Raw genomic sequence first — 26,394 nt, 5'->3', positions numbered from 1 at the left:
CTATATGGATGTGTGGAGGAGATGTTTAAAGGCACAAGTGAGATAAGACATCCAAGGCCTACTGGAAACTGTATACACTTTTGCATGCATATTTTTGAAAGTAGTTTCTTTGCCCCTTGGGACGTAAATTCCTCTTGAATGTCACAGTTGAAAAGTTGAGAGTGGTATGCAGGCCTGAAAAATATTAGCTGAGCCTCATTGCTTTAGCTAGGCAAAATATGGAATTTAAATGAAAACATCTGTTTGAAAAAAATCCTTATCCATCTTTAGACTTCCTATGAAAAAATCATTATTATTACTGAGTATAAGGAGGATAACTAATTGTGATGTTTGCGTGACATCATTTTTCCCCCAGGACACTTAAAAGTCATATATTTTCCCTGAAACACTTTAACTGTCACATACTTGTCTTAGTTCTGTGACGGTGTGCAACACAGATCACAAGTTTCTTCTTTTAGTTAGCTGGAAACAATACAAAATCTGACTGTTCTCACAGCATGTGAAACTTTCTCCTCTGGTCCCATCTGGTATCAGCACAGAAAATCACGGAAAGGAATGTATTTTATGCCACCCTAAAGATTCCTTCTGTGCCAGTTTTTCAATGTAAGACAGTATGAGCGGCAGCTTAAGTTAGCTACTTTGCCAGATGCTAAATCAAAAATTCTTAAATCCAATCCAAAACAAGATAGCGTGTCTCAGCATTAATTACCTCTAATTAGGTGAAACTACCTGAAAACTTAGCTCTTCCTATTCATAAACAGTAGCAGAACATATCTTATTTTTTGCATTTGAGTAATGATGCATAATCTTCCTTTAATATTTTATTTATCCATGTAGCTAGAAAACATAATGCTTAATATTTGTTTCCTCTTCAATTTAATGCATTCTAAATGTACTAGCAGTGAGGCACTGAACAGTTCTCCACATGCATGTGCATGTGCACGTGCACAGGAAAAATAGTTATTTCTCATGCACACAAACAACCTCACATTCTCAGCACCATAGGTGAGATGTTCTGCTTTTGCATTACACTAATTTTATTTTCTTTCCATTTCTAGGCTGTCTCTGTCATGGAAATTAGTTATGTAAATTGTCTCTCTTTCGGTGCTTATTTGCTTTCATTAGGTTAGGAGGAAACCATGACTGTCATTAAATAAAAAAAAAATCTGGTATAATGCTGTCTTGGACAACAAGAAGTAACATACTACAGAACTGTAGCTGAAGACAAAAGGAACACCTTGGGGCCACCTTGGGTTTTAGAGGGTAATGTCAAACCTAGGCAATAGTTTTCTTACTTGAAAAAAGACACTTTCAAAGTGTAGAAGATATTTAGCATTAAGGAAAGCGAAGGACATTTGACACACAGATTTCACTGGATTTTTTCCCCAACTTAAAAAAAAAAAAAAAAGAAAAACAAAACCACTATTATTCCTTGTGGTGCAATTCTAATACACAAATGTGTAGACTGAGTTAAATCCCCAGGAACAGAGATATTTGAATAAAGTTTCTAGGGTTTTTTTACACCTAATTGTTCTTTTTCAATCTGCATTAGAAAGTACACAAAATTAACTATAGGTGTTGTCTAGTGTCAGCTGTGGAGTATTTAAATGTTAAGGATAGTTAGACTTACAAGGGAGAGAGAGGTGAGACTAAAACAGCCCTCTGCTCTCTAGTTCATCTGGTGCCTCTACATTGCAAAAACTGAGATTGCAGAGAAGGTACTTGATCTGCAAACTTCAGTAGCTCCCTGGTACTGCTCTTTTGCTCTGCTCTCCAAAGCAGAGACAAAAGCACTGAACCAGACCCCTGGTATGTTTTCCATAGATTTCTAAAGGAAAAGCAGCAGGGAACACTGAAGGTGACACCCTAATTTCCACACTAGTTGACTGGCAATTAACCCCACAAGCAGGTCAAATGACCGTGTACCATAGTTTTGCAATACCAAATTTTTGGAACCTCCCTAAAAGAAGAGATGTGAGACTGGCTGCAGCAAGTACGGCCGATTCCCAGGCTGCCTGCACGTATCTGCCCCATGTCGCCTTCCTCCAGGACCCAAGGGACAGCACCGCCTGTCCCTGCTGCCCCGTCCCCTACCCAGCACTGCGACGGCTGCGCCGGGCAGCTCTCACCCCTTCCTCCACCTCTCGCTGCCTCCCAGAGATAGGTGGCTACACAAGAGCGAAGGCAAGTCGTTTGTCTGGAGTGACACAGAAAGTGAGGTGCTTTACAAGGTTTACATACAGGTTTCCAAAGTCACCATGCGTGTTCCTGTGAGAGTAATTGGTTTTGCCTGTTAGTCATTCCAGCCTGGGAACTGCTGAACAAACAATGGGAACTTAATTATCTGGAAGCAGATTCTGTGAGCAAAAACATCATATTATTTTTTGATAATAATATATAAAAAATCTTGGCCAACTTTCCTTTGTTGTTCAATGAAGTGTGGTAAGCTGCCTAATTTGACAAGAAAACCTCCAAGACTTCTTTCTGCTGCATCCAGCCTAATTTGACTGTTAATGTTCCATGAAAGAAATAAATCTTTAGAACACATTCTTGTATCACTTTTCAAGCCTAGTATTTCCATACCACAGAAAAATTGCTAGGATCTCATATTTTTGTCCCACTATGGTAGGGAAGGTGGTCTCCTTATTAAAAACTTAATCACAAAAAAAAAAAAAAAAAAAAAAAAAATTGATGATTATAAAGCTCCTTTGTACAAAATTAGAACATTGATTTTTCATTACAATGCAGAGCACTGCACATAATGTATAGAGTAATAACTCTATTGAAACACAGATATACATATGCAAATGGTAAATAATTAACAAGAACACAGGTTATTTGGAATGAAAATAATTCATTAGAGCCTAGTTCTTTCACAGTTCACTTGCTCCTACTTGATAAATACCTTGGACTGTCAATTTTTACCTTAAACATTCTCTTTTTGTGACCATTTAAAGGTCAGAAATTTATTTAGAAAGGTGTATGCATGTAAAAAAAAGAAAGAGGGACAGAGTAGGAAGTTAGACTTACTCAATCAGTTGAGTGAGCATCATTCATTTCCCCAGGTAAATCAAGTATCCTGAGGTCAGCTATTCACGCATCATGTAGAAACAATCAAAAAGTGCTAGACTTGTGCAGAAGTCATTATCTTGAATACTTTTATTAACAAAGATAATTGCATTAGAACAGCTAGTTCTCAAGTACCAGACTCCGTGGCCTGAATCTCACAGCTCTGCTGCACATGGTAGAGCCACTGAAAGGCTGTGAACAACTCTGACTGTTCAGGATTGGTTTGGTGCTACAAGATGAATGTAGGAGCACTGCATTTATCAACCTGATATCAAAAATATTTGACATACATGACTGTATTAACAATAAAGGATGTGGAACTTATGCAGAGGGCTGAATCTCTACAGCATTTCCAGAGGAACTGTACTGCCAGCTACGAGAGCAAATCTCATTATTTATACTGGTGTGCATAAAGGATTTTTGGTCCAGTAGGACCAAACCAGACTGTGTTTCTGAAAAAATTTTGCCATGCAATGAAGGCACCCACCTTATTCACGATTTTGTATAAAGAACAAAGTTACCAGGCAGATGTCTGGTGACCAGATCTGTTCCCAGTGAAGACAATGAGAGCATTCCTCCAAACTTCAGCAATAGCAGAAGTGGGGGCAGTAATATATAACAATTAGGAAGACAAAAGACTGCAGACTGAAAGTTAGGCGCAGTGTTACCATAAACTTACCTTCAGCAAGCCAGTATCTTGTGTAGCTGTGCCTTGGCATCTCCATCTTCACAGGAAAACAGAGAAATTTACTGAATTCATAGGACTGTATCAAAGAAAATGTATCATCATCAATAAAATGGGAAATTTTCCAATCAAATGCCATTAAAGCATCCAGTATATTTAATCTTAATTTCCTTTGTATCAATCCAGTTAGTCCATGTGCTAATGCACTAGTTTCTAATTCATCAAATATTTATTTTAGTCTGCTTACAAATTGTCCAGGAAAACAAGTACAGCACTATTTTTAAGTATGTCCATTTGTCCCCTTCACTGAAAATGGAATGCAATTATCTCCCCCCATGTAATGAATGTGGCACTGTTTTTCATCAGTTTTCTAACAAGTGAAGTATTTGAAGTTTTCTAGCCTCTTGTTCAAAACACTGGAACACTTGTTCAACTCTGGAAATGCATATTACATTATTCACAATCAATAAATATACAATCATCTCGGAAAATCACACATAGAAAACATTACACATAGGTGATTAAACACGTGCTAAAAATATACTAACAATTCTCCTTAAATCCCAATATTTTTAAATGCCAAAATGCTTTACCATACATAGACATCATAAAATCACTTTGGTGTGTAGGCAGATCATGCTTAAATTGGTTTTCCACAGCACAGACAAATGTTACAGATATATTAGTTGAGGACAATATTGATTATAGCTCTGGCATTATTCTGCAGAAACCTAAACAACATTCTTCACTGTAAAAGTATGACAAATCAAGTTGTCAAACTACATCATTCAGAAGCAATCAGTGCTGGGGCAGAAGTTTCTGGCATAACTCGGTGTTACTACCAAATGTTGCTTAATATAACCTTACATATTGTAAAGAGAAAACCCAGAACTTTCCTTATCCAGAATCAGCTGGTACAACACTATCTCCTGGCTCCCCAAAAGTGCGTATTAGTAGCTGCTGGAGTACAGCAGACATGGTGCCAAAACCTGACCATCAGCCAGGTCCTTTTCATTTGAGCTTACTTTTAGGAGGTTCTTGTTTGTTGATAATAAACTTGCTTTAGTTCGAACTACTAGAATTTCTGAAATATTCCAGAAACATCTGTGTAGGTAAGTCTAGTTCAAACCGCAGTGGTAATCTGCGTCAGTCCTAGGTCGTTGGATTCTTCTCTCCCTTGAGGACAGTAAGACGACATTTCCACGACTAGTCATACAGGTTTGTTTGTCCCATCTGCTTCCCCAATATAAGCCGGGTCTTGCACGGTGTTTCTGACTCTGCTGGTGCTCTGCCTGTCCATCCTCATCTTAAAGGGGAAGCAGAAGTCCTTGAAACATCTCTTGAAGTTTTCATCCAAAAAAGCATAAAGGATTGGATTGAGGCTGCTGTTGGTGTAACCCAAAGCAATACAGAAGTAATAGCTGGATATAGCAGCAGTACTGTGGGACACATCCCCTAACGCTTCAACCAGCACAAAGATGTGAATAGGAGTCCAACAGATAACAAAAACTGCCACAACCACAAGAACCAACCTGGTGATGCGGCGCAGGTTTCGATCTTTTTCTCGAGACCCTGAGAGAAGCCGTACGCTTTTAAGGCGCAGGATCATCAGAGTATAGCAAACAATTATAATGAGAACTGGAATAACAAATGCAAAGACAAAGACACAGATTTTCATGAAGATGTCCCACCACACGTAGTCTCTGTCTGGAAACTGCAAGGAGCATTCAGTGCTAGCAGTATCTAGGAATGAAAGAAGCAAGAAGAAAATTGCTTTATTAGATATTCTAAACAATGTAATTATCATAGCATAAGCTAGGAAAAGTGATTATCATGTAATGTGATACTAACAAATGGAGTTATCATTAAATCACTCCAAGGAAGGCTTTCAATTACCATTGAAACTGGGTTTATGTAGCTGTCTCTAGAAACTACTTAAAGAGATAGGGGCTTTTTAAAATGCATAACATTGTATAAAATTTGTTTCCCATGGGATGATCTAAAAACGCAGAGCACAAAACCAAAAATTTGTAAAGATGTTTCTATTTGAATCTTACTGAGATTTAAAGCCAGAATGAGTACCCTGTTCAATAGAGTAAAATCTCATCATTATTATCAAACTACATATGTTTTTGTCTGTGGGCAGAGACAGATTTTTGGTACCATGAATGGTGGGAGCCGAATGAGGTTTTGATCGTAGGAAGATTTTGCCAATATATGATAATTGTGTAATAATCTTTTCCCACATGCCTTCTTCAGTGCAAATGGAATACACGTAAGTGCTTGCATTCAGAAAAAACTTATTTCCTGGCTACAGCTTCTTTTCAGTTTAATATAAGCAAATAAAATATTTATGTGCGCAGAGTCAAATGGAAGCTGCTTTTTTTGCAGATCATGTCATTGAAAATTCAGCCTGTGCAGAGACTGCAGGATCTGGGCCACTGACACCAGCCCACTCCCTTTCTGATTGCCCATGCCAGGATTCAGCGTCACAGGCTGTCACTTGATTTTATGTCCCAGAAATACTCCATGTGACAGGAGGCTGCTAAGGAATGAAATATTTGAGGTTTCATTTGCTGACCTCACTGGAGCCTTCCAGCATATAAACCATATGGAAAACCAAGAAGCAAGGTAAATGGCAAGGCAAGAGAAAGGATAAATTTACAACTACTATCAGCAGTTAAACTCTACTGAAGACAAGTCAAGGTAACACAGGGATTTTTCACTCTGAATTGTAGCTTAGATTTTATCGTCTTGAGCACTGCATTATGCTTGGATTTTTTTCATTTTCACTAGTGAATTTGTCATTCCTTTACAAGTTATTATGTATTGACTTCTATTGAATCAGACCTAAGAGTGGAATGATTCCATATACTCTTGCACATCACTTTTTCATATCTGTCTCTAGCAGAACTAGTCAGAAAAATTCCATCAAGCCATATTTCCCTGCTATTGAAATGCTTCACAAATCAAGATGATATTGCAGAGAATTTGTTTTGAAAAACAGCTAGGGGGGAAGTTATCATTACAGCATCATACAGACATTTCCACAGTTAAATATCAGAAAGCTGTTACTGGGTGATATTGAATACTAAAACATTCAAATAAAAAAGTTGAAATCAAAGCTAAATATTTTGAGGTTTTATTTTAAACAGCATAACAACTAGTGGATGATTCTGAAAGCTGAAAAGTGAAAAGACCTATCTTTCAAGCCTGATGGAGGATGCTAAGCTAGCAGCACAAGTATGACTTAGGGTCTTGACACTCAGTCAACTTTTCTAAATCCTTTGTCATCTAGGTTTCCATAAGTGTAGTTGCTTTTACTTATTTTTGTTCTAGAAATGTCAACAACCACCTTCAAAGCAGTTTTCACATTGATTATTACTGTTATTTGTAGTAGATCATGGCCTAACAGCAGCAATAAAATCAGGATGCAGCTATAATACCTAGACTAGTAAAGCTGCATCCAGATGTGCAGCTCTGGATAGAAGTGGGGTGTGATCAGGGATAATTGCTCCGGACCACATCCAGCTACTCACTGAAACTCCGTCCCAGAGGAAACTGCCTCTTCAGATCCGCTGATGTAATTTCATATATTTATCAAAATAATTAGGTCATGCTTGCTACATTTTAATATAATTTGTAGTTGGCAGTGGTATTTTAGAATTCCAAATTATCAAATACAAATTTAATGATTGTCTTACATCTCATTGCAGTTTATTTTCTATGGAAAATCTTATTCTAAATTCATTAATATCCACATGTTTCCCTTGATATATAGATAATGCTATGAATTGTATCAAACCCATTTACATTTTCCCAGATTACAACTGGCAAACAATCAGCAAAGATCCTTGTCATAATGCACAATATCATAATAAATTTCAGAAACTTTGGAAGAAAATAAAATCCAATTTATATTTTATTCTTGTTACCTGAAAAGATGCAGAACTAAGTACAGCATCACAAAGCGAGTACTTAAGATTGCACACTAACCTTTTCCACTCTGAAAGCCAAATATTCCAAATATATTGATATATTTAAGGAAAAATACTCCATTCTAGATGGTATTTTGGTGTAAATAAATTTTTAAATGTGTTTGATAAGCTACCATTTAAGATAAATCTTAATCTTGACATAGGAAATATATTTCTGTTAGATACATTATTAATTATGTCACCTTCAGGCATCCATACTCCTGTGTACTCAAATGGAGTCTTCATGCTGTTACTGGGAATACTGATAGTACCTCTAATTTATTATTTTATTTTTTTAGTGAAAAATTCTTCAGCAAGAAAGACTCCACTAAGGCCAGAGAGGGAATATTTACATAGATGTAAAATTTATTCTGCAGGGAACATGTATCCAGAAGGACACCACTGGGAGCAATTCTGTAGTGTGAGAACAAAAGGGACTAACTGAGCATGGGGTGGGAACTTTAAATACGATCACTTCCCATTTGATGTTCAGTTGTTGTTTAAATCTGAATCCAACAGAGGCCCTGTAGCATATAAACAGCAACTATTTTGACCAATATAACACAAAGTTTCGGTCCTGAGCTCCAGCTGTCAGGCAAAGGGAGGATCCTTGCTTTTCCCCTTCAGCATTTATCAGCACAATTCATGAACACACCAGACAAGATAATTGGCAGTAAATGCTCAAGCGACACCTTAGATCAGACAAGCAGGGCTGAACAGTAGGGGCTGACAGGCATTTGCCAATAATTTCCAACTTCGTTTGGCCCAGCTGAGTCATGTATTACTAGCCTCTGTTCCAGGAGAAAAAAAAAAGGCTGCCTGCCACGTGGCGCGGAAAAGGCATTTAATCGTTGCTGGCCTCAGAGCAGCCACTTGATCTAAATGTGATGCTTACAGGGAATGAAAGTAATATTCTGCTAGTTAAGCATGCTCCAACAAAACACCTGACTGAGGCAATGTCCCATGGCCTTCAAGATCTCATACATAGTGAAACAATCACTCTTCCCGAATGAAGATGCCTGGAAGTGTATGTTTCCTGAGCTAGACATTGTTTTATAGGGCCTGTCAAAACTTTTCTGGGGAGAAGAGTTACAGCACTGCAGACCAGGTCACTTGATCTCCCGAAGGGCTGAAAGAAGAGCTTCCAGAGGACTCTCCTGTCACCTACCCACCAGAACACCAACAGCAAGAACAAAATCTATACATCTTCAGCCAAATCAATCAGCCCTTGAGCACCTGTTACTGAAATGTTTTGTTTGCTTTGATCTATCCCAAACAGTTTAATACACAGCGTTTATTGCCTCTGCCAGATAAAACAGTGTCCTTATCTGAAGTTTACCATTTCTCTTGGGAGGAGTGAAGCCTTTCTAAGAGAAAAGGTTGTTAATTCAGGAACTTAGTAATCATTCTTCCAAAGACTGTTTACATCTCAGACAAGACTACCACCAAATAAACATGCATGTCTTGTATCTTATTGAGCCATCCATAACAGATGGCCCCAATACAAGGGCATCATTAGAGGCCTCCAGCCTTTTGAAGACACTGAGGTGCTCTTGCACCACAGTCATGCTTGTGAGTCTGAAGTATATGTGTGTGAGAATGCTTCTCCCCTTTCCTTCTCAAGGAGGATTTCAAAATAAGATTAACTCCATAGCAGGGCAGTTTTGGTAATGCATCACTAGTTATAAGGGCTAAATCTGCAGTCCTTCACGGATTATAAATTTCAAGCAGAGCCTACAGGTGGTCTCCATACAGATCTCATCGACTTCATGTTCTTATAGTTGCTTCCCTGCCATGGTCTGCATTCCCAGTTACTTTGCTGATCCTTATTTTCAGCCTTTCCAAGTCTCCATGTACATCCCCATCCCTTCTAAACAAGAATTTGAGATACTGTCATTTTCATAGAATTTAGATTCAGTTTCTTTCTCCAGCTACTGACTTTTTTCTTTTCTTCACCACACCTTCAAGTTCTGTGAAATGGCTGCTGATAATAAGCTCCCAAGTCTTAATACTAATGATAGTTTTAATATTAATACTAATGGCAAGCAATCTAGTTTCTGCTTTTGGAAATTCAGCAGAATTACTCTCACAACAGCTACAAAAAAGCACCTTAAGCCCACATTTCAAGTCTCATCCTAAATCGATCTTTGGTCTGTCCATTGTGAGCAAATTCCTGATTATTTTCTGCTGGTGTCTGCAACTAGTTTTTGATGGCCTCATTCTAACATAGCCAATGCTTCAAAGTGCATTTTGTTCTTTTAGTTGGCAAAGGTATCTGAGCTTAAATGATTAATATGTCATACTGTAATGTTCCACAATATATTTCAAAATGTCAGAAATTTAGACATAATTTTTGAACCAAGGAACGCAGATAAACATGCTGAGCATGCACAGATTACTGAAAAAGGAATCAGTCGGGTTTAGTCAATATTCCAAGTTACATTTTATGTCATTTGAGAAACAAGGAGACTCAATTTTGAATGCTCACACTCACCTTCCCTGACTTTGGTACCTCCAAGAACTATCGCAGATATACCAACAGATGAGGACAGTAGCCAGATACAGATGTTGATTATCTTTGCCTTGAGAGGTGTACGGAAGTCCAGAGCCTTCACAGGGTGACACACAGCAATGTATCGATCAACGCTCATCATGGTCAGTGTGAATATGCTGGTAAACATGTTATAATAGTCAATGGAAATAACTATTTTACACAGGACATCACCAAAGGGCCAAGAGTTCATCAGGTACTCAGTGCTTTGGAAAGGCATGGTTGTGGTAACTAGCGCATCTGCCATAGCCAGATTGAAAATGTAGATGTTTGTTGCTGTCTTCATCTTTGTGTACCTGAAGAACAAAAAAAGTAAGGCTTTAGCATTTCAAAATACGATTATGCACATTCAGATATGAAACAGCTTATCAGTCAGGCTTTGCCATAGTTGGGGTTTTTTCTGTCATTTCTGATTTATGACAGAAGTGCACACCACACAAATGCAAGACCCTTGAGATAAAAGTAAACACATTTGACTCAGTCTCTCAGCACTTGCACTAGCAGTTAGAACTATTCACCACAGGCAAAAACAGAATACATTTCACCTAATGAAACATGCCTGTTTCAATTCTATCTTCTCAAATACTTCTACAAGAAAATATCACTGTTACATTTGCAACTGATCAAAATGTTTTGTGTTTCCTTTTCTTATAGCTAACTGTCAGTGATTGAGAGCTTTTTGGGGTTGTTTTGTGGAAGGAACAGTTATCCCATTCTCAGGTAAGAATCCATGATAACTGTTATGTCTGCCAGGCCAGATTGCCTCTTATATGATAGTTGCTTTTCCTTGAATTCACTACAATGACACCAGCTTACACAAGTTTTAGTCATTTCCCTTCTTTGCTCCTTCATTTCCAATTCCTCCTCCTTTCTTATCATCAGTTTTTCCCAGTCCTCTATTTTGTGACTGCTAATGTAAAAGATGACTATTGTTTAAGTAGGATACCACAGTGGGAAGAAATGATCATAGCATTATTTTTTCTGCATCCTTTAATTTCATCAAAATGAAGCACTTGTTTTTCTCCAGCTGGTAAGAACCTCAGCCTACACAGAATAGGATCTGGTTTTCTGAGACGGCACCCTGCTTTGTTCTGCCCCGATGACTATCTGGGGGAGCAGCCTGTGCCCTGGGGTGTGGAGGACTGCTTCCAGCCCTGCTGTGGACACAAAGGAGGAAGGAGAGCCTGTCAACACAGGGATATACCTAACTCTCCTTTCTGAAATGCTTCCCCCCAACTAGTTACTTTTGGTCATTGGTGTTAATATATTATCAGATTCAATAACAGATTTTCTTTCTCAAAACTGTTTCAGCCCTGTATTTTGAATGTGTGCCCAAACTAAACTGTGCATATATAACACACATAGAAACACATCTAGCTAGATTTGGCTATATGTCATTAATAATTTACAGTGGAAATATAAGATTCAACCAGTTCAGCTAATGAACATGTAGGGCAACGTGTCTTTTTGCCTTTAAATCTTTGATGTGTAAAATAAAAAATAACATTAAAAAAATTTAAGCACTGTTGACAAAATGTGCCCAATATGTAAATTAGCTCTTAATTAAAATATGGGCAAAAATGTCATTTCATGACCAACAGGAAATGTTAAAAATAAATAGCATTGTTTTTTCTAAAACACTCTAATTATGACTTACTGAGAAAATGAAACCAAACGCTGGTTCAAAGCATAGAAAAGAGAACTGCAAGGGAAAAGAAAGTAAACCCTTCTCACTCAGATACCATACCCAGGCTCACATCTTGAACAAAGCCATAGCCAGCGGAGCATTAGAAATCTCTGAGAAAAGACAGCCAAAAGGAAGCAGCAACAAAAGCTCGACACTGCTGGTGTGACCCCCATGGTCCAGACTCCCTCTGCCCTGGTTTGGGCTTCTCCAAGATGAAAGGCAGAGCAAGGAGGCACCTGCCAGTCAGAGCTGGGCTTCTGCCCCCCCCCCCAGATCAATCTCCTCAACAGGCCCTCCCAGCAGGTCACATTATAGCCCGTAAGGCACTGTTCAAACACAAATATGAGAGTATATAGCTAGAAGAAACAAATATAAGGCACATTAACAGATTAGGAACTTTCCTTCTGGTAAAAAAAAAGCAGCTCCGAGTGCATCTCAGCTGTAAGACTGAACAAAAACTCACTAAACACTCAGATTGCAAATCTGAGCTAAAATGGGCTAATTTCCATTAAATGTCTGAAAAAGAGTAGTCAAAAGGTGATTTTACTTCTACAGACATCACCGATGATATTTGGAATTGTTGTCTTGTTCACATTGCAAAGAAAAGACTAAGAAAAGTTGGAAAGGATGCATTAAAAACGCCACAAAAATGAGTGAAAGGACTGGAGAAAATTCTTACTGTGAGTAACTTAAAGAGCTCAACACATTTAGTTTATCAAAAAGAACACCGAGAGGTGACTTGATTACAGTGTCTGAAGACCTCCACAGGGAGAAAATAGCAGGTACTGAAGAGCTCTTTCAGACTACAAAGAAAAGCATAACAAGGACAAATACGTAAAAGTCAAAGCCAGACAAACTCAGCTTAGAAACAATGACAGATTTTTTCCTAACAGCTAAGGTGATTATTATTGGGAACAAATTACGCAAGAAAGGAGTAATTTTCCCATCTTTTGATGTCTCCAAATCAATGTCTGCTGCTTTGCAAAGGGTGTGCTTTACTCAAATACAAGTTACTAGACTCAATACAGGAAGAGTTAAATGAAATGCAATGGCCTGTGATAAGCAGAGGTGAAGTAACTAATAGTTCTTCTAAATCATTACTTCTGTAGATCTTTAAAAACTTTCCCAAGGGTTTGGATAGGGAAAGTTTGTTTCACATATGGAAGAATTAGTTTGATTTTTTTCCTTAAAGAAAATCAGAAAAGTAGTGAAAGATAACTAAGAGGATTTTATTAGCCTTGAAAATTCAAACATCTGAAAGTTTTTATATCATCTGGCATTTCCTGTTCCTTGCAACTTTAATTCAGTACTTTTCTGTGTGTGAGACTGTGACCATATATACCATATTTTCCCAGTACACCTTTCCCTTCTCCTGCAGCCTTCCAGTGGCAGAATAGGAAAGACCCTCTGTAAAATAGAACTAGTTTTTTATGTCACTTCAAAATTCAAATTTTTGAAGCTGTAACATAAAGCATGTTCTCTGTGTATGTACTGCTCATGTTATACATGTAAAGTGAGCAATTTTGATTTTTTGGACTATGCAACACAAGCACATATAAGAAAATTGCTTTTTCTCACTACTATTGGTCCAACAGGAAGGATGTCTTGTCATTCACAGGTAGTAAGAAATACAGAGTCATCCCAGCATCAGCATTTAGACAACTTTCAATGTAACCAAATCAAAGCTGTATATCAGGAGTGAAAATATAATGGGGAAAAGAAAAATCCACAGTGTGCCGTTCCTCCCATAAAGCTCCGTGAAAGATTTGGCTCATTTCAGGGGCACATGCACATGTAATAAACCCAGCTTTGATAACCTTACCTGGTGTGCATCTAGTGCTTCCCTACAGCTCACCAGCCTGGCAGTCCCATGGCTAGTTGGCCTCGCCCAAATCTACCCCAGACCACAGATGCCTCCCTGAATGACTCACTCTGAGCTAGAATAGGCACCTGACCCCTTCTCTGCCAGACTTTGAACAAGAAGGCGAGAGACCAATAAATATTGCTCCAGTAAATACTTTATTACATTTAGGCAACCAGTTCTCCCAGGCACTGCAGAGGGATCCTGCATACCTAACTCAGGGAGGAAGGGTGCACTGGTTCACCTCAGCAATGCTAAGTCCAAGCACGTTTTACTGATGCAACCTTAAAACTCATTGATCTCACACTAGTAATGTAAGGAGCTTGCTTGATTACTTTCACCTAAAAGCACTGGCCTCTGTGTAAATGAGATGTTGGCCTTTAAAGTTGTTAGGCAATATAGATTAAATCAAACATTCATTTAGAAGTTCATAAAATTCAGAAATGGCTTTGAGAATCTTGACTCAATCATCCAAACTCCTTTCAATGTTTTTAATTAAACACCTAAAAATTATTAAATGCCTACATGCTTCTGAAGATATGTGCTTGCAGGCTTAATCAAAAGGCCAGTTAAAGTAATGGAGTGACTGCTGTTGCTGTCAGACACTTTGAAGTGGACCCTGATAGAGTCTTAACTCGAACATGAGATGAGGGATTTAACTGCTTTTCTAAAACTCATTCTATTGTACCAAAATATAGGAGGCAATATTTCACATGGTTTCAGGTTTTCCCACCATACCCTCCATTCACCCAAATCTGCACTTGAACAAGGTCAAAACAGTGATCGAGCAAGGGAATCTTGTCTTCCTTTGCAAAATTAAAACTATTGATCAAATACCTGAATTTCATTTAAGGAAAAAATACTGCTATCTGCTTTAATTAGTCTAGCAGAACAGATAAGGGAAACCTGGACATAACTACAGCACAGATAGCATAGTGGTAATTAATGACAAACATTTTCTTAGTGTCTTTGAGATATAACTTTCAAAGACCATTAAAATATTTGTAAACCATTGTTGTATAAATTGCTCATGGGAAACCCCGTGTCTAGAAAATGGTTTGTTAAATACTGGGATTTCATAACAAGGTGACAACTTTTCTAATCCTACATGAGAATGAAAGGTCCCTCTCTTAAATCAGGTGCTAGAATCTAATTTCAAGAGGCAGAAAAACCTCTGATGACTTAAGCTGTTTGGTAGATCTCAAGACTGCTTCTCAAGCTATAAGCAGGTCTCAAGCCTCTGTAGAATTCAAATAAATGGAAGATATATGGAAACTCTGCAGAAAAATAGTCAAAATGAACAATAAAGGTTTCATTTGGATGGGGGTTTTGATGGATATATGATGAGAGTTTTTAAGGAGCAAGTTTTAAATGATGTCTACTTATGTGTCAACAGTAAAATTCTCAAAATTATCACAGTTTACGCTAAGTCCACTCCAAAAGTGGAAAGTTCTTTGAGACTGACTTTAGGCTGACCCTTAGAAAATTTCCCCATTTCTCAGTTGACTCATCATTACTGTACTTTTCCTTCTGGAGTAGAATTTAATTTGCACATTTTTTTAAGACAGTAAATAGGAAGAAATCACACCTCCAGCCTAAGCTTATCAATGAAATTGTGGTAACAGAAGAAGGAAGCATGCTATTAAGGAGTTGGTATGCTTTCAGAAAAAAATCAAAATGCATTACTAAATCTGCTAGTAGAGCCCCTTAAAGTTATTATCTCAAGCACAGGAGAGGAGTGTGATTCTAAAGTACACCGTAACATTAGTAAAGTTAATAAAAGCTGAGAAGGAGGCTCTGGTCAATTTTTTTTCATGTAACTGTAATAGGCTGAAATGTTCCCTGCAGTATGAAATGAGGGATGGGGAGGGGAGCAGGACTAACATATATACTACTACATTCTCTAGCAGCAGAGTGAAAGTACAAAAGCATGAAATACAATGAGGTATAACAAACATATTTTTGGCAGATACCTGAGTCAGTGAATGAAAATGAAAGCTAAAGCACATCTAAAAGCAAACTGCAAAAAAACCTATCAGCAGGATGCAGGCTCTGTTCCACTAGGTTCCTCTGAATGAAGTACATGGAGATCAAGCAGCTGAAAAGCTTAGTCAGGGAAGCTCTAAATCTTAAGGCAATAATATTCAGGGCACACTCAATATCATAATGCATCAGAACAGGGGGTGGAAATAAAAATATATAAAAAAACAACCCAGGAGGATCTATTCCAAACACATACCACGTCAAAAGGATGGCTCAGCTATCTTTTGGATCTTCAATATAAAAGGCTTACGCCAATATGAAACTAAGATTAAGGTCATTTAAAGAATGTAAAAATCAATGTACTGCAGTTTCCATGTTCATATTGGGTTATATGTTATTATCACGTTTTGAATGACAGCCAGAATTTAGCAGTAGACAGGACCTTAAACAAAGGCAAACATTGTTACTGCACACATTTAAAGGTTGCCTGTCTTTAACATCAAAATTGTTAGGAGCCTGCAAAAAATTGTACATTGCCTACAAAATAGTATCCTGAAGTGGAATTCGCTTTATTAATAAGCACCTGTAGGTACCTATTTTTAAGCAGCTTAAAGAAGAAAAGCATGATCTTGTCTTTTATTCTCCCCTCAGGGAGCATAATCTACCTGAATGTCGGAAGGTATCATTAAAATCCTTACAATTTACCACTACCATTACTTCTCTGAACTAGCCATAAACTGAGCCTGAACAAGACCTTGCAGATTTAGATTAGATGTGGAAGTTTTCCTTCCTGAGCTAAAGAACCAGCTTCTGAATTAGAGAAGTTCAAGTCTACATATATCCTGGTCAAAATAAAGAAAAATTCACCCTACTTAACAAAAATGAACTATTTTTCCTCCTTCTATAATAAGGACTTTTAATATTTTTGTATGAGCTTAAGAGTCTCTCTTTGAAGAAATATGCTTAATGTTAGAAACAGCAATATTGCAAAATTTTTGCTTCCATGATTTTGGTAGGAGAGCTCAGAGAAATGTCAAGGTGCTGTGATTTATTGTGGCTTAAACTGAAATAGTGAGGATGCAGAATTTTACAAAATCGGTACTTTATCCAAATACCAGTATGTCTAATATTATTATTAGAGAGCCTAGACAATTAGCTTAGACTGTGTACCTGATTTTTAGACCTCTATTGGTAAGTAAGATGAATCTAGACCTTGTCAAGCAGCTGACTCTCTCTTGAGAGACTTTATGCTGCTGCAGATGTTTTCCAACGACCAGTCATGCTACAGGGAGTTCCCAGGGGGTTACACAGCCCATTTTAATCCTTCTTACTTGCCACAGGTACATTGCCCTGGGAGTGCTGAGTATCTGTCTCTGGTAACATCCACCTTTCCCATTGTTCTTATCTCTTGGAAGGATTTTTTTTTTCATGAAGGACATGAGCTCCCGTAGCAGAGCAGTGTTTCCTATATGTTTGTGGGAGAGAGAAGTGATTAGGGCAGAGATTGCCTGGCAAAGAGAACAAATTTCATTGCTCAAGAGGACAGGGATAGCTGCTCCAGCAAAAGGTTTTTCAGAGTCTTACTTTCCTTATTCTTTGGAGAGGCTCTGATCTCCATAGGTAGGTATGTGTGCAGAAGTTGGTTGGAAGCAGCCAAATGTTATTGAATGTTTGCTTCCTCTAGATGTTTCTGCAGGAGAGAAATAAGGAAAGAATTCAGGAATCTCTCATCTCAAGCAGGGGTCTTGGAGTGTGAGTATCACTCTTGTTCTCAAAACAAGGCACCTGGTCTCCACTTTGCCACAGGGATGAATAATAACTGCCACTGCTGGGACTGTTTTATAGGACAACTACACACTTGGATGTGTGGAGACCTGAATCTCTGGTCAGCACTCCTGTAATAAAGTTGAATGGGAGACAGGGGAGCTCACTCTATAACAAGTATAGGATTATGAGGTAAGGCAACAAACACATATATCAGTAGTGAGCCAGCTCAGGGAAAAGTCATCAGTCCCTCTTAGGAGGCAGCTGAGAGGCTTTCTTTGGACTCTACCCATTCGTCTGTTTTCCTCACCTGCCTCAGAGAAGCCCACAGCACAGGACAACTGAACACACACATTCCCAAAGGAGATGATTCAAGTGAAATGCGGGAAACTTTAAGACACAGTACACTGAACAGCACAGCTGGTAGCTTCCATGGTGAAAATATTATTCTTCTCCTGCACACTTTAACAAACCAGTCATTGTGAAAGACATGTCTAACAGTAAGTCCTGATACTGTCCGTCAGCCAGCATCATGGTAAAAAAACTTTTCTGAGTGTGAACACTAAATGAACGTTGAATAGCTTGGCCGAACTAATCCTACCATGCAGGTTCTCACCTGTCACTACTCAAGGAGGCCTCTCCCAGTCACCCACAGTAGCCACAGTGGCTAGGCTACCTACAATGCAGTGGGAAATGGATTTAGCTATATCTGCAGTCAGCAAATATAAAATTCTCTCTCTTCCAGGTGCAGTGTAGCTAAGTTTGGAAACCCTAGATATTGACTCATAATGCACTGCTGAATGGTACCGAATTTTGGAGCAGAGGAACAGTCAGGCAGAGCACTCTGTGTTGCATAGCTGGATTGGTATGAGGAATGGAGAAAACAGAAAGGTTCTTTATACTTTCTTGCCATGTATTAGTGGAAACTCGTGCACTGAAGAAAATTGTGTTAGGCTCTCATACTCAGGCAGAGAAGATAGAGGTTTCACTGTAAATAATGTCCAAAACTGAAAATAGCAAACTGCTTAGAATTAATTTTCACTTCCCTAGGGATTAGAAGGAGAATCTAATGAGAGCTGAGCCCTCTGGCTTCAGGAGAAATAAATATTTCAAAAATGATACACAGGCTAGCATGCAAACTTCCCAATAGGAGTATGGAAATGCTGCACACCTTTACATATTTTTTATTTATATCCTTTTTACATTTTGCAGAATACCAGTATGGTCAGACACTCTTCTTTCCATGTACTCATTCCATCTGTACACACCCCTTCCCCACAGCTAATTCAGTTTGTGCATTCATGCCTGTCTATAGACAGAATGACATTCACACTGCCATTTCCTTATGCCTCAAACTCCACAAAAGAGAATAACAATAAAAAAAGTACAAAGTCTTCCTTGAGCAGAAGAGCACAGAGTCCACACTTTGCAAGAATTACCTGATTTTTACAGATGGGAGGACCAAAACAGAGACATGAAGTAAACTTCCTAGAAGTAGAGTTTATCAAAGTTTTTCTGGATGTTTTTCCTTTAGAAAGCAATATGTAACTGAAATCAAAGCTCTCCTTGGGAACTCAACTGTTTCAGAGAATTTAACTTAAGGGACAAACTAATCACCGTTTGAATAGACAGTGAGAGTAGATAAGCCAGAAAGATTATCCTCCCTTGCTCTTAGTGCGTCTTGGGCCATCCAAATCACCCAGTCAAAAATTTCCTGCCACAACACCCTTTCAGCAAATTCAAAATCCTCTCTCAGATAAAATGAAATGAAGGGTCCCCACTCTTCCCTCACTCTGTCCTCTTCACCAGAAGGGCTTAGCCAGCCTGCCCTCCCCAACACCATCTCCCCACTGTGCTCCCTCCCCATGCTTTGTCCAGGAGCATGAGCTTCCCCACCACTCTCCTGGCTGAGGACAGGCAAGCTATCTCAAGCTTTCTGCCTTGCCAGCAGCCAAACTGGAAAGTTCTTGTAAGTTTTCACTTTCTGCCAGTTCAAAAGGGCTCCCTGTAATTTGTCTTGCTTCCAGATACTGATTCCAGTTATGCCTTTCTCTGAAGTAAATGACTACCTGGCTGCTAGCCCAGCAGAAGTGTCTGGATAGACACCAAATTACTTTTCAGAAGCCAAACAGATTACTCACTATAAGCTATAGCTTCTCTCTAATACTGTCTCTAGTAAATATTCCTTCCAAGCCTTTCCTCTGCTCTCTTGGCTTTCTCAGTATCAGCTCTTCTTATCACAGCATCGTATTGGAAACTCATGTTGAGTTTCTTGTCAGCTTATAAACCACAGGTATCACCTAGTCATTGTCTAGCAGGGTATTAAAAGTATTAGAAACATTCAAATTTTGTTTAAATGTGCTGTGCTTGTCAAACTAGCAATACTGTTTTATAGAACTGTCCTCTTCCGTGTTTCCTGTTACCCTGGTCTTTGTGACACCTGTAAAAGCTGTTGGTAATGATCAAAAATGACCAAAAATGACCAAAATTACCTCCATCAGTGAGGTAAGGCCAGATGCTCTTTGAGGTCCTGTGATGAATTACTATCAATCCATTTGATACTTCTGTACTGATAATAGTAAGGTGTCAAATGTCTGATTGGGTAAAAAAAGGTAAAAAGCCATAAACTTCACAAAGTATAGTGCAGCTCGGCCTTTACTTTTAGCAGCCAAACCCTTGATTTCATAAAAAAGAATGAAATCATACCAACTGAAAATAGTAGGGAACAGGTAATTCAGTTAGGTTGACTCTTCTAGAGCTTCATTTTTCATTTCAGAACAATATTCTTTCCAAATATAATTTAATACAATTAGAACAATAATTTAAAGCAAATTAACAAGTAATATTCTGATGTTATCAAAATCTGTTATTGATTTAACCAATACATTGGATCAATTTCATTTTTGTATACTTTTTTTTTATATTTTCATTCTTGTTTGGAATGAATGATGGAGGAGATTTAAAAACAATCTGGAAAGGACTCAATTTTATAGGACATTTCTTAACAAACTCTTTCTGTTACATAAGATGCCACTCGGTTTGATGACTATAAGAACAAAATTGTATTACTCGTTATATTTTTTCTTCAACATTACACTAAGCAGAGGAATACAAGCTTTCTCTTTTCCCTTAGGAATCAATCTACATATCTGTGACACAGCCTCTTGTTAAAACTGTTTTTGAATGTAGAAAATTACTCAGTTCATTGGAAGCTTGAAAGACAATTTTAAAAGAAATACAGGATTGGCTATTTAGGATCCTGATGATAGCTGCTGCTTTCAGTAAATGACTTCAGGAACAGTGAGAGTAAGGCACATATATAGAAAAAGTGAATCTGGAGTGGGTAAGAGACAGCACCTCCCAGAGTTTTTACCAGAGTATGTTTATGGTTTTGATAAGGGGAAATCCATAGTTAAAATTGTAATTTTAGTCAGGAGACTTTTCTTCCCCTCTAGCTGTCACAAGAAAGCATCATTTCCTTCAAAGCCAGCACTAAATTTTAGAGAAATAAAGTCAGGAGGGAGAAGGAAGAGAGGAAAAAGACCTTTTGCTTCCAAGGACAAGTAATTTTACTTGTCAAATTCAGCCAACTATTTCACCTCCAGAAATATCTTCTAAGACCTCAGAGGTAAAACTAATCTCAAAAGAAAAGGTTTGGGTTTGAGATAGATTCTGATCATGCCAAGACACACATAGCTGTATAACTTTACTCAGGTGAGGTCAGAAAACTTCACCTGGTCTCTACAAAACCATTTCACGCCTCCTGTCCTCCTCTGACGGGGGAGGACTGCACTTCCCACGCAGTATCTGTATTTCCCACCAGTGCAAGAGGCAACGCGATGCCCTCCTTCTCTCTTACTCCCTCCCCAGGAAAAGCAGCAGCCACAGGAGAGTGTTAAATCCCCTGTGCCACGGCTCGGCGTGAGCGGGGCACTGTCAGCCCACCCGCCCGGCTGCTGGCCTGACCAGGACAAAGTGTTGAGCCTGGTAGTAAAACGGAGAGAAGAATCCAGGTCTCCTGAGACATGGTTTAACAGGCCATGCTGCCACCACCGTACTAAAGTACCATTCCCACTCAGCCTTCAACACAAAATCTATTTACAGGAGCTGTATCAAACTTAGCTACTTTTCTTTCAGGAGCTTGTACATGTGATCGAAGTGCCGTTCTCCTGTTATTTTTCCCTCTGAGGAAACTCTGAGGGGGTTTTGCCGCTCAGCAGAAACACACCCCACCACACCTGAAGGAGATTTCGGACACCCAGCACTTTGCACGCAGGCTGCTGAGATGTTGGTCTCCATGAGCTTCTTCAGCAGTCCATATGCAGAAGTAGCAAAACTGCCCCTGTTGGCATATTAAAGCAAGGAATAGGCTGAAGCCTGCCTACGCTACAGCTTATGGCTGAATTTGAGCCTGTGTCTGAGGCATCTCAAGACTATTTGGAGTCTCCTGAATCTACCACAGCATTGACATTTCAGCAGTTTCACTGAAAGTCTCAGAACAAAAGACTTGTGTGTGTCACCCAAAAGATGACGCAGTGTCAGCCCTGAAGTGGTCAGGCAGTTAGACTAGATGATCATTGAAGGTCCCTTCCAACTGAACTATTCTAACAATATCAGGTGTTGTTTTAAAGAGCAAAGGGAGGAGGAGCCGGGCCTGCATTGCCCGCTAGTCTAGTGGGGGTTAGGAGGAGGAGAACAGATCTGGGATTCAGAGAGATAAGAAACAGCAATGAGGGGCCTCACACTAACCCTGTGCTTAGCTGGAGGGTAAAGAAGAACCACAGTCTGTCCCCATCTTGCTTTAGAGTTGTGGCAGCTGGACAAGAGGCAACGCGGGATGGCTGGAGGACACGATCCCCCTGCCACCTTCTTTCCCAAACTTCACACAGACTTTGGCTTTTCACACACTGCAGGCTACATTTTTCAATGGGTCATGAAAAACCCATCTTGAGATGCAGTCATGCAGAGAACGGATGTGAGGGAAAGAGAGAGGGATATGAGAGGTTAGGACAAAAATGAAAAAAATACACCTCTTGCATGAACATTTGGAATGTTTCAAAATCATAAGAAATGTTTGAAACTGCAGGTGTGTGTATACATGCACTTTAGCTAATGATTCTAGCAGTGTTTAAAGCATTTGCCACAGAGAAAACATAGGAGAGGGGGATACTGAAAAAAGGAAGAAAAAAATAGGTGTTTTGTCATACTTATTTTTTTGATCATGTAATCAAGAGATGGACCAAGAGGAAACTGAAGCAAAAGGCTAATGTAGGAACTGGTAGGAGAGCGTTCCATAGCTAGCTAGACCCTCACAGAAATAATCTTTGGAGGGCAACAGAAGGAGAGAAAAAAGGAAATACATATGCACCGGTATAATCCATATATGCTAACTTTTAGGGCTCTGGCTAAGTTTGAATTTATTTCCACTGCCCAGGACAGTTAATCAACTATCGCTGTTAGTGGCCGATGGCTTAGAAAATCTCTGCCTTTACAGCTGTGTGTGTGTCAAGTATGGAGTCTCTCTTCTTGCAAGATAAATACAAAAAGAAATGAAATCTCTACTCTGAATGGGCATGGAGGGCTATAAAAATTACAGCATCACAAAGCTGGAGCAAACCAGTTTCTCCACATTGATCACAGGCATCTTTATTTCTTGCACTGACTATTAAAGGGGATTTATTTCCATTTTTCAAGAGTATTGTCCTGGTTATAATTCATCTTTCATAAAGTACCTCATCAACAACTTCACCACCTCTAGTTAACTTCCCCCAGTATCAAGTCTGCCAGTTACTTCACAATTCTGCAATTGCTTGACCCTTACCATGCACACTTTACTAACAAGATCCCTTCCAATACCTCCCTTTTTCTTTCTATGTAGAAGCTGATTTAATTTGAGCAATGAATACTCCACAATTATATTTTTTCAGAATTTTTTGCAGGATTCAAATGGACTGTGAAGCAGGAGTCCAAAAAGTTGCATGATTTCAGTCCCCTTGGTTGCTCATTATGGCCCTGCTGATCTGTACCGTGCAGATATTTTTATAACTTGCAAAAGGAAAGGGCAAAAAGAGAGAGAAATCATAGTGCGAGCTAAAATGCACACCAATACACAAGTGTAAGTACAAGTGTAAGTATTGGTGCATTTCACCAATAGTGAAAAACTAACACAGATACACAGCTCTCTCCTTTTTCCTGAAAAACATTAGGACAAGTGGACCTCTCCAGCATCTGCTTTGCTTTTTTCAAGCCAACACCTACAACTGGAGTTAAACACCACTAGAGAGAGAAACAACATCTCTCGCTTTACATTAAGCATTTCCACATATTTTTATCATTTCTTTTTTTTTTTCCACCTTCTTAAACGAGCCACTAGGTGACAAGGCAGCAATGTATCAGTGTCCACACGACTAGATGCATAAGCCATCCCTCCGGGACTCCTCATGGGGGAAAAAAGCTGCCTTGCAGAAGTTTCTTTCTTCCACTTGAGCTTTCCCCAGGATGCGAGCAGCCTCTCATCCCTAGAGGGCACCCGCTGAACGCAGCTCCGGGGCACAAAGCGCCTTTCCCGCAGGCTGCAGGATTTCTCACTTTTAACCAGCTTCTGCCTTCTGTCTCTAACTGCACATCCAGGCAAACCACTGTGACTGAAAAGGTTTGGGTCATTCCAGTTGCTTTTTCCAGCCCCTCATATATGCACACCCAGAGAGCTTCCATAAACTACCCCCTCCCCGCCCCTGCCAAATTTAGGGATGGCTGTTTGCACCTCTTCCAACAGGTAGTCCAAAGCCCCTTACCTTATGATGACAAACATGACCAGAGAATTTCCCACCAAGCCGACAACGAAGACCACCGAGTAGACAGCAGTGATGATGATGGGGATGGCGGGGGAGATGCTGGTGTGGTTGTGCTGGGCGTCCCCGAAGGCCCCGGTGGCATTGCCGTCGTAGTCCGCCCAGCCCAGGAGCCAGCTGCTGCTGGTGCTGGGGGGACGGCAGGGCCCCGGGGAGCAGGTAGAGTCCAGCTTCTCCCGGAAAATCTGTACGGGGGCATCCATAGGGGCGCAGCCCCCACGGGCAGGAGGGAGACAGGGAGGAGAGTGCAGACAGCAGGAGGCGAGTATGCTGGAAAGAGGCAAGAGAGGGAAAGAAACAAGTGCTATCACAGCCACCAGACATTAAGACCTCTGAAATTTGTACATGTTAAGGGGAGCTCTGCTGCGATGGGAACTGTAATTTGCTAAGCAGAGGTTTAAGCAAACCACATTCATATTAAATAATCACAGGTTTTACATCTCGCTATGTGATGGGTAAGTGCTGCTCCTCCAGGTGCACAAGGAAAGTTTTCCTCCACTTTCAGAGATTGCACAGAGAAACAAATCAGATGGGAAACAGCTCAGATCCACCCCCACACTTTAACCCTGTCTCTCCCATCCTCCATATTTTAAGTCAAACTGTATCCTAATGACAGGGGCTCCTTACTGCCTAAACTCTGCTATAAAAGGGGGGGAAGAGAAACCCCCCACCTCTCTGCACATTTGCTTCGACAACCTGCCCTGAGTTATTTTTTTCCCGATCCCATACCTGCTTTCAAAGAAGAGACACATTAATGACACAAAATACCTCTTGCAGTACGGGAAAAGGAGCGGAGTCGTCAAACAGATGTTCTTCCAGGAAAAGAAAAAAAAAAAATAAAGCAGCTCCGCTTGGCTCCTGGAAGTACCACCGACCTTCTAGGACTTTTGAATCTGAGGCACCTGCGCCTTCGGAGAGGTGTGCTGGCAGCTGAGCCGATTCCAGGGCATGAGCCGCAACGTGGTAGCAGCCGCTGCTGCTGTTCCAGCTCCCACCACTTCGCCTTTTCCCTCTCAGGCTCCCTCTGCCTCCCTCTCCCTCTGCCAGGGCTCCAGCAGCACTCTGCACTGATGCACACGTTCTCCGCTGTCTCTGTCCCTGCAGCTCAGAAGCTCACATGACTTCTGTCTAAACACCGAGAGGCAGATAAATTAAAAGAAAAGCAAGAAATAAGTTTTGCAATGAATGAATGCTTATTTTTAATACGCTTTTCCAAGTTGCCTTTCCTCATTCCCCCTGCACTCCCAGGCCTCAAGCAAGCCTTTTTGAATCCCACAGGTTTTACAGACTAGCATATGCTGAATAAAACAGGGATTTTCATTTTAGATGCCTTGCCTGGTCCCTCAGGTCTTTCATGCCTCAGCTCCGCAATTGTGCATCCAAAACACTTTTGGCTGGGTGGCTGTGCCCCTGTTTCTTTACACCTGCAACTTGGAGGAAAGTCAGAAGCTGGCTAACAAAGCAGAGAGAGGCACCCCAATTACTGTCCTTAGTTTATTCAAGCTGTCCCACATCATGTGAGAAGCCAAGAATTCCCTGTAGCACTGCTGGAACTCTGCTCCCTAGGCTCCAGCTACAGCCAGGTGTGGAGAGATGATGTATGCAGAAATCACATTCCTCAGAGCTTATCCCTAATACACTCCATCAAGCAGGGGTTGGGAACGCACCAATCTGTGCTCAGGATAGCCCTTAATTTGCACACAGACCTTGAAAGCCCCACCAGGAGTCCCTCTAAATGACAAACTGGGAGAGGTAAGGCAAGACCCTGAGTTGTTCCCATTCCTTTGGAAGAGGTGGGGAACAGCCAGGCTGGCTGCATCTCAAAGTTTGCAGCAGGAAAGCAGGTCTCTGCAGGGAATAGCAGACAGCTGTGCCTCTCTGAGCATTTGGGGAAGCTTAGATGGCTGGAAAGAGGCTGTGGGTTTCCTTCATTCTTTTTTAATGTTGAAACTTTACTTCGTGCTCC

The 26,394-nt window shown here is 40.0% G+C and overlaps 1 protein-coding gene across 1 annotated transcript; it reads right to left on the bottom strand.

The window, feature by feature from the left end:
- Positions 1-3,887: 3,887 nt before the first annotated feature.
- OPRK1 (opioid receptor kappa 1) lies at positions 3,888-25,582 on the bottom strand. Its single transcript, XM_030012847.1, has 4 exons — positions 25,197-25,582; positions 24,372-24,698; positions 10,226-10,578; positions 3,888-5,497 (listed from the first exon to the last, which is right to left on the bottom strand). The coding sequence occupies exons 2-4, from the start codon at positions 24,629-24,631 to the stop codon at positions 4,965-4,967; spliced, it is 1,146 nt and encodes a 381-aa protein (XP_029868707.1). The 5' UTR covers positions 24,632-24,698; positions 25,197-25,582; the 3' UTR covers positions 3,888-4,964.
- Positions 25,583-26,394: the final 812 nt, after the last annotated feature.

Source organism: Aquila chrysaetos, chromosome 4 (assembly GCF_900496995.4).
Source record: "Aquila chrysaetos chrysaetos chromosome 4, bAquChr1.4, whole genome shotgun sequence".
In the NCBI taxonomy this organism is placed as follows: domain Eukaryota; kingdom Metazoa; phylum Chordata; class Aves; order Accipitriformes; family Accipitridae; genus Aquila; species Aquila chrysaetos.
The sequence above is the reverse complement of the archived record's forward strand: the minus strand, read 5'-3'. Positions and strand labels throughout refer to the sequence as shown.

What these genes read in the sequence shown, in the direction of transcription:
- OPRK1 (XM_030012847.1), bottom strand. Translation starts at nt 24,631, where the DNA reads ATGGATGCCCCCGTACAGATTTTCCGGGAGAAGCTGGACTCTACCTGC. An exon ending in GTCATGTTTGTCATCATAAG is followed by an intron (nt 10,579 to 24,371) that starts GTAAGGGGCTTT and finishes TTTGTTCTTCAG; the next exon opens with GTACACAAAGATGAAGACAG. An exon ending in AGGTACCAAAGTCAGGGAAG is followed by an intron (nt 5,498 to 10,225) that starts GTGAGTGTGAGC and finishes TTTCATTCCTAG; the next exon opens with ATACTGCTAGCACTGAATGC.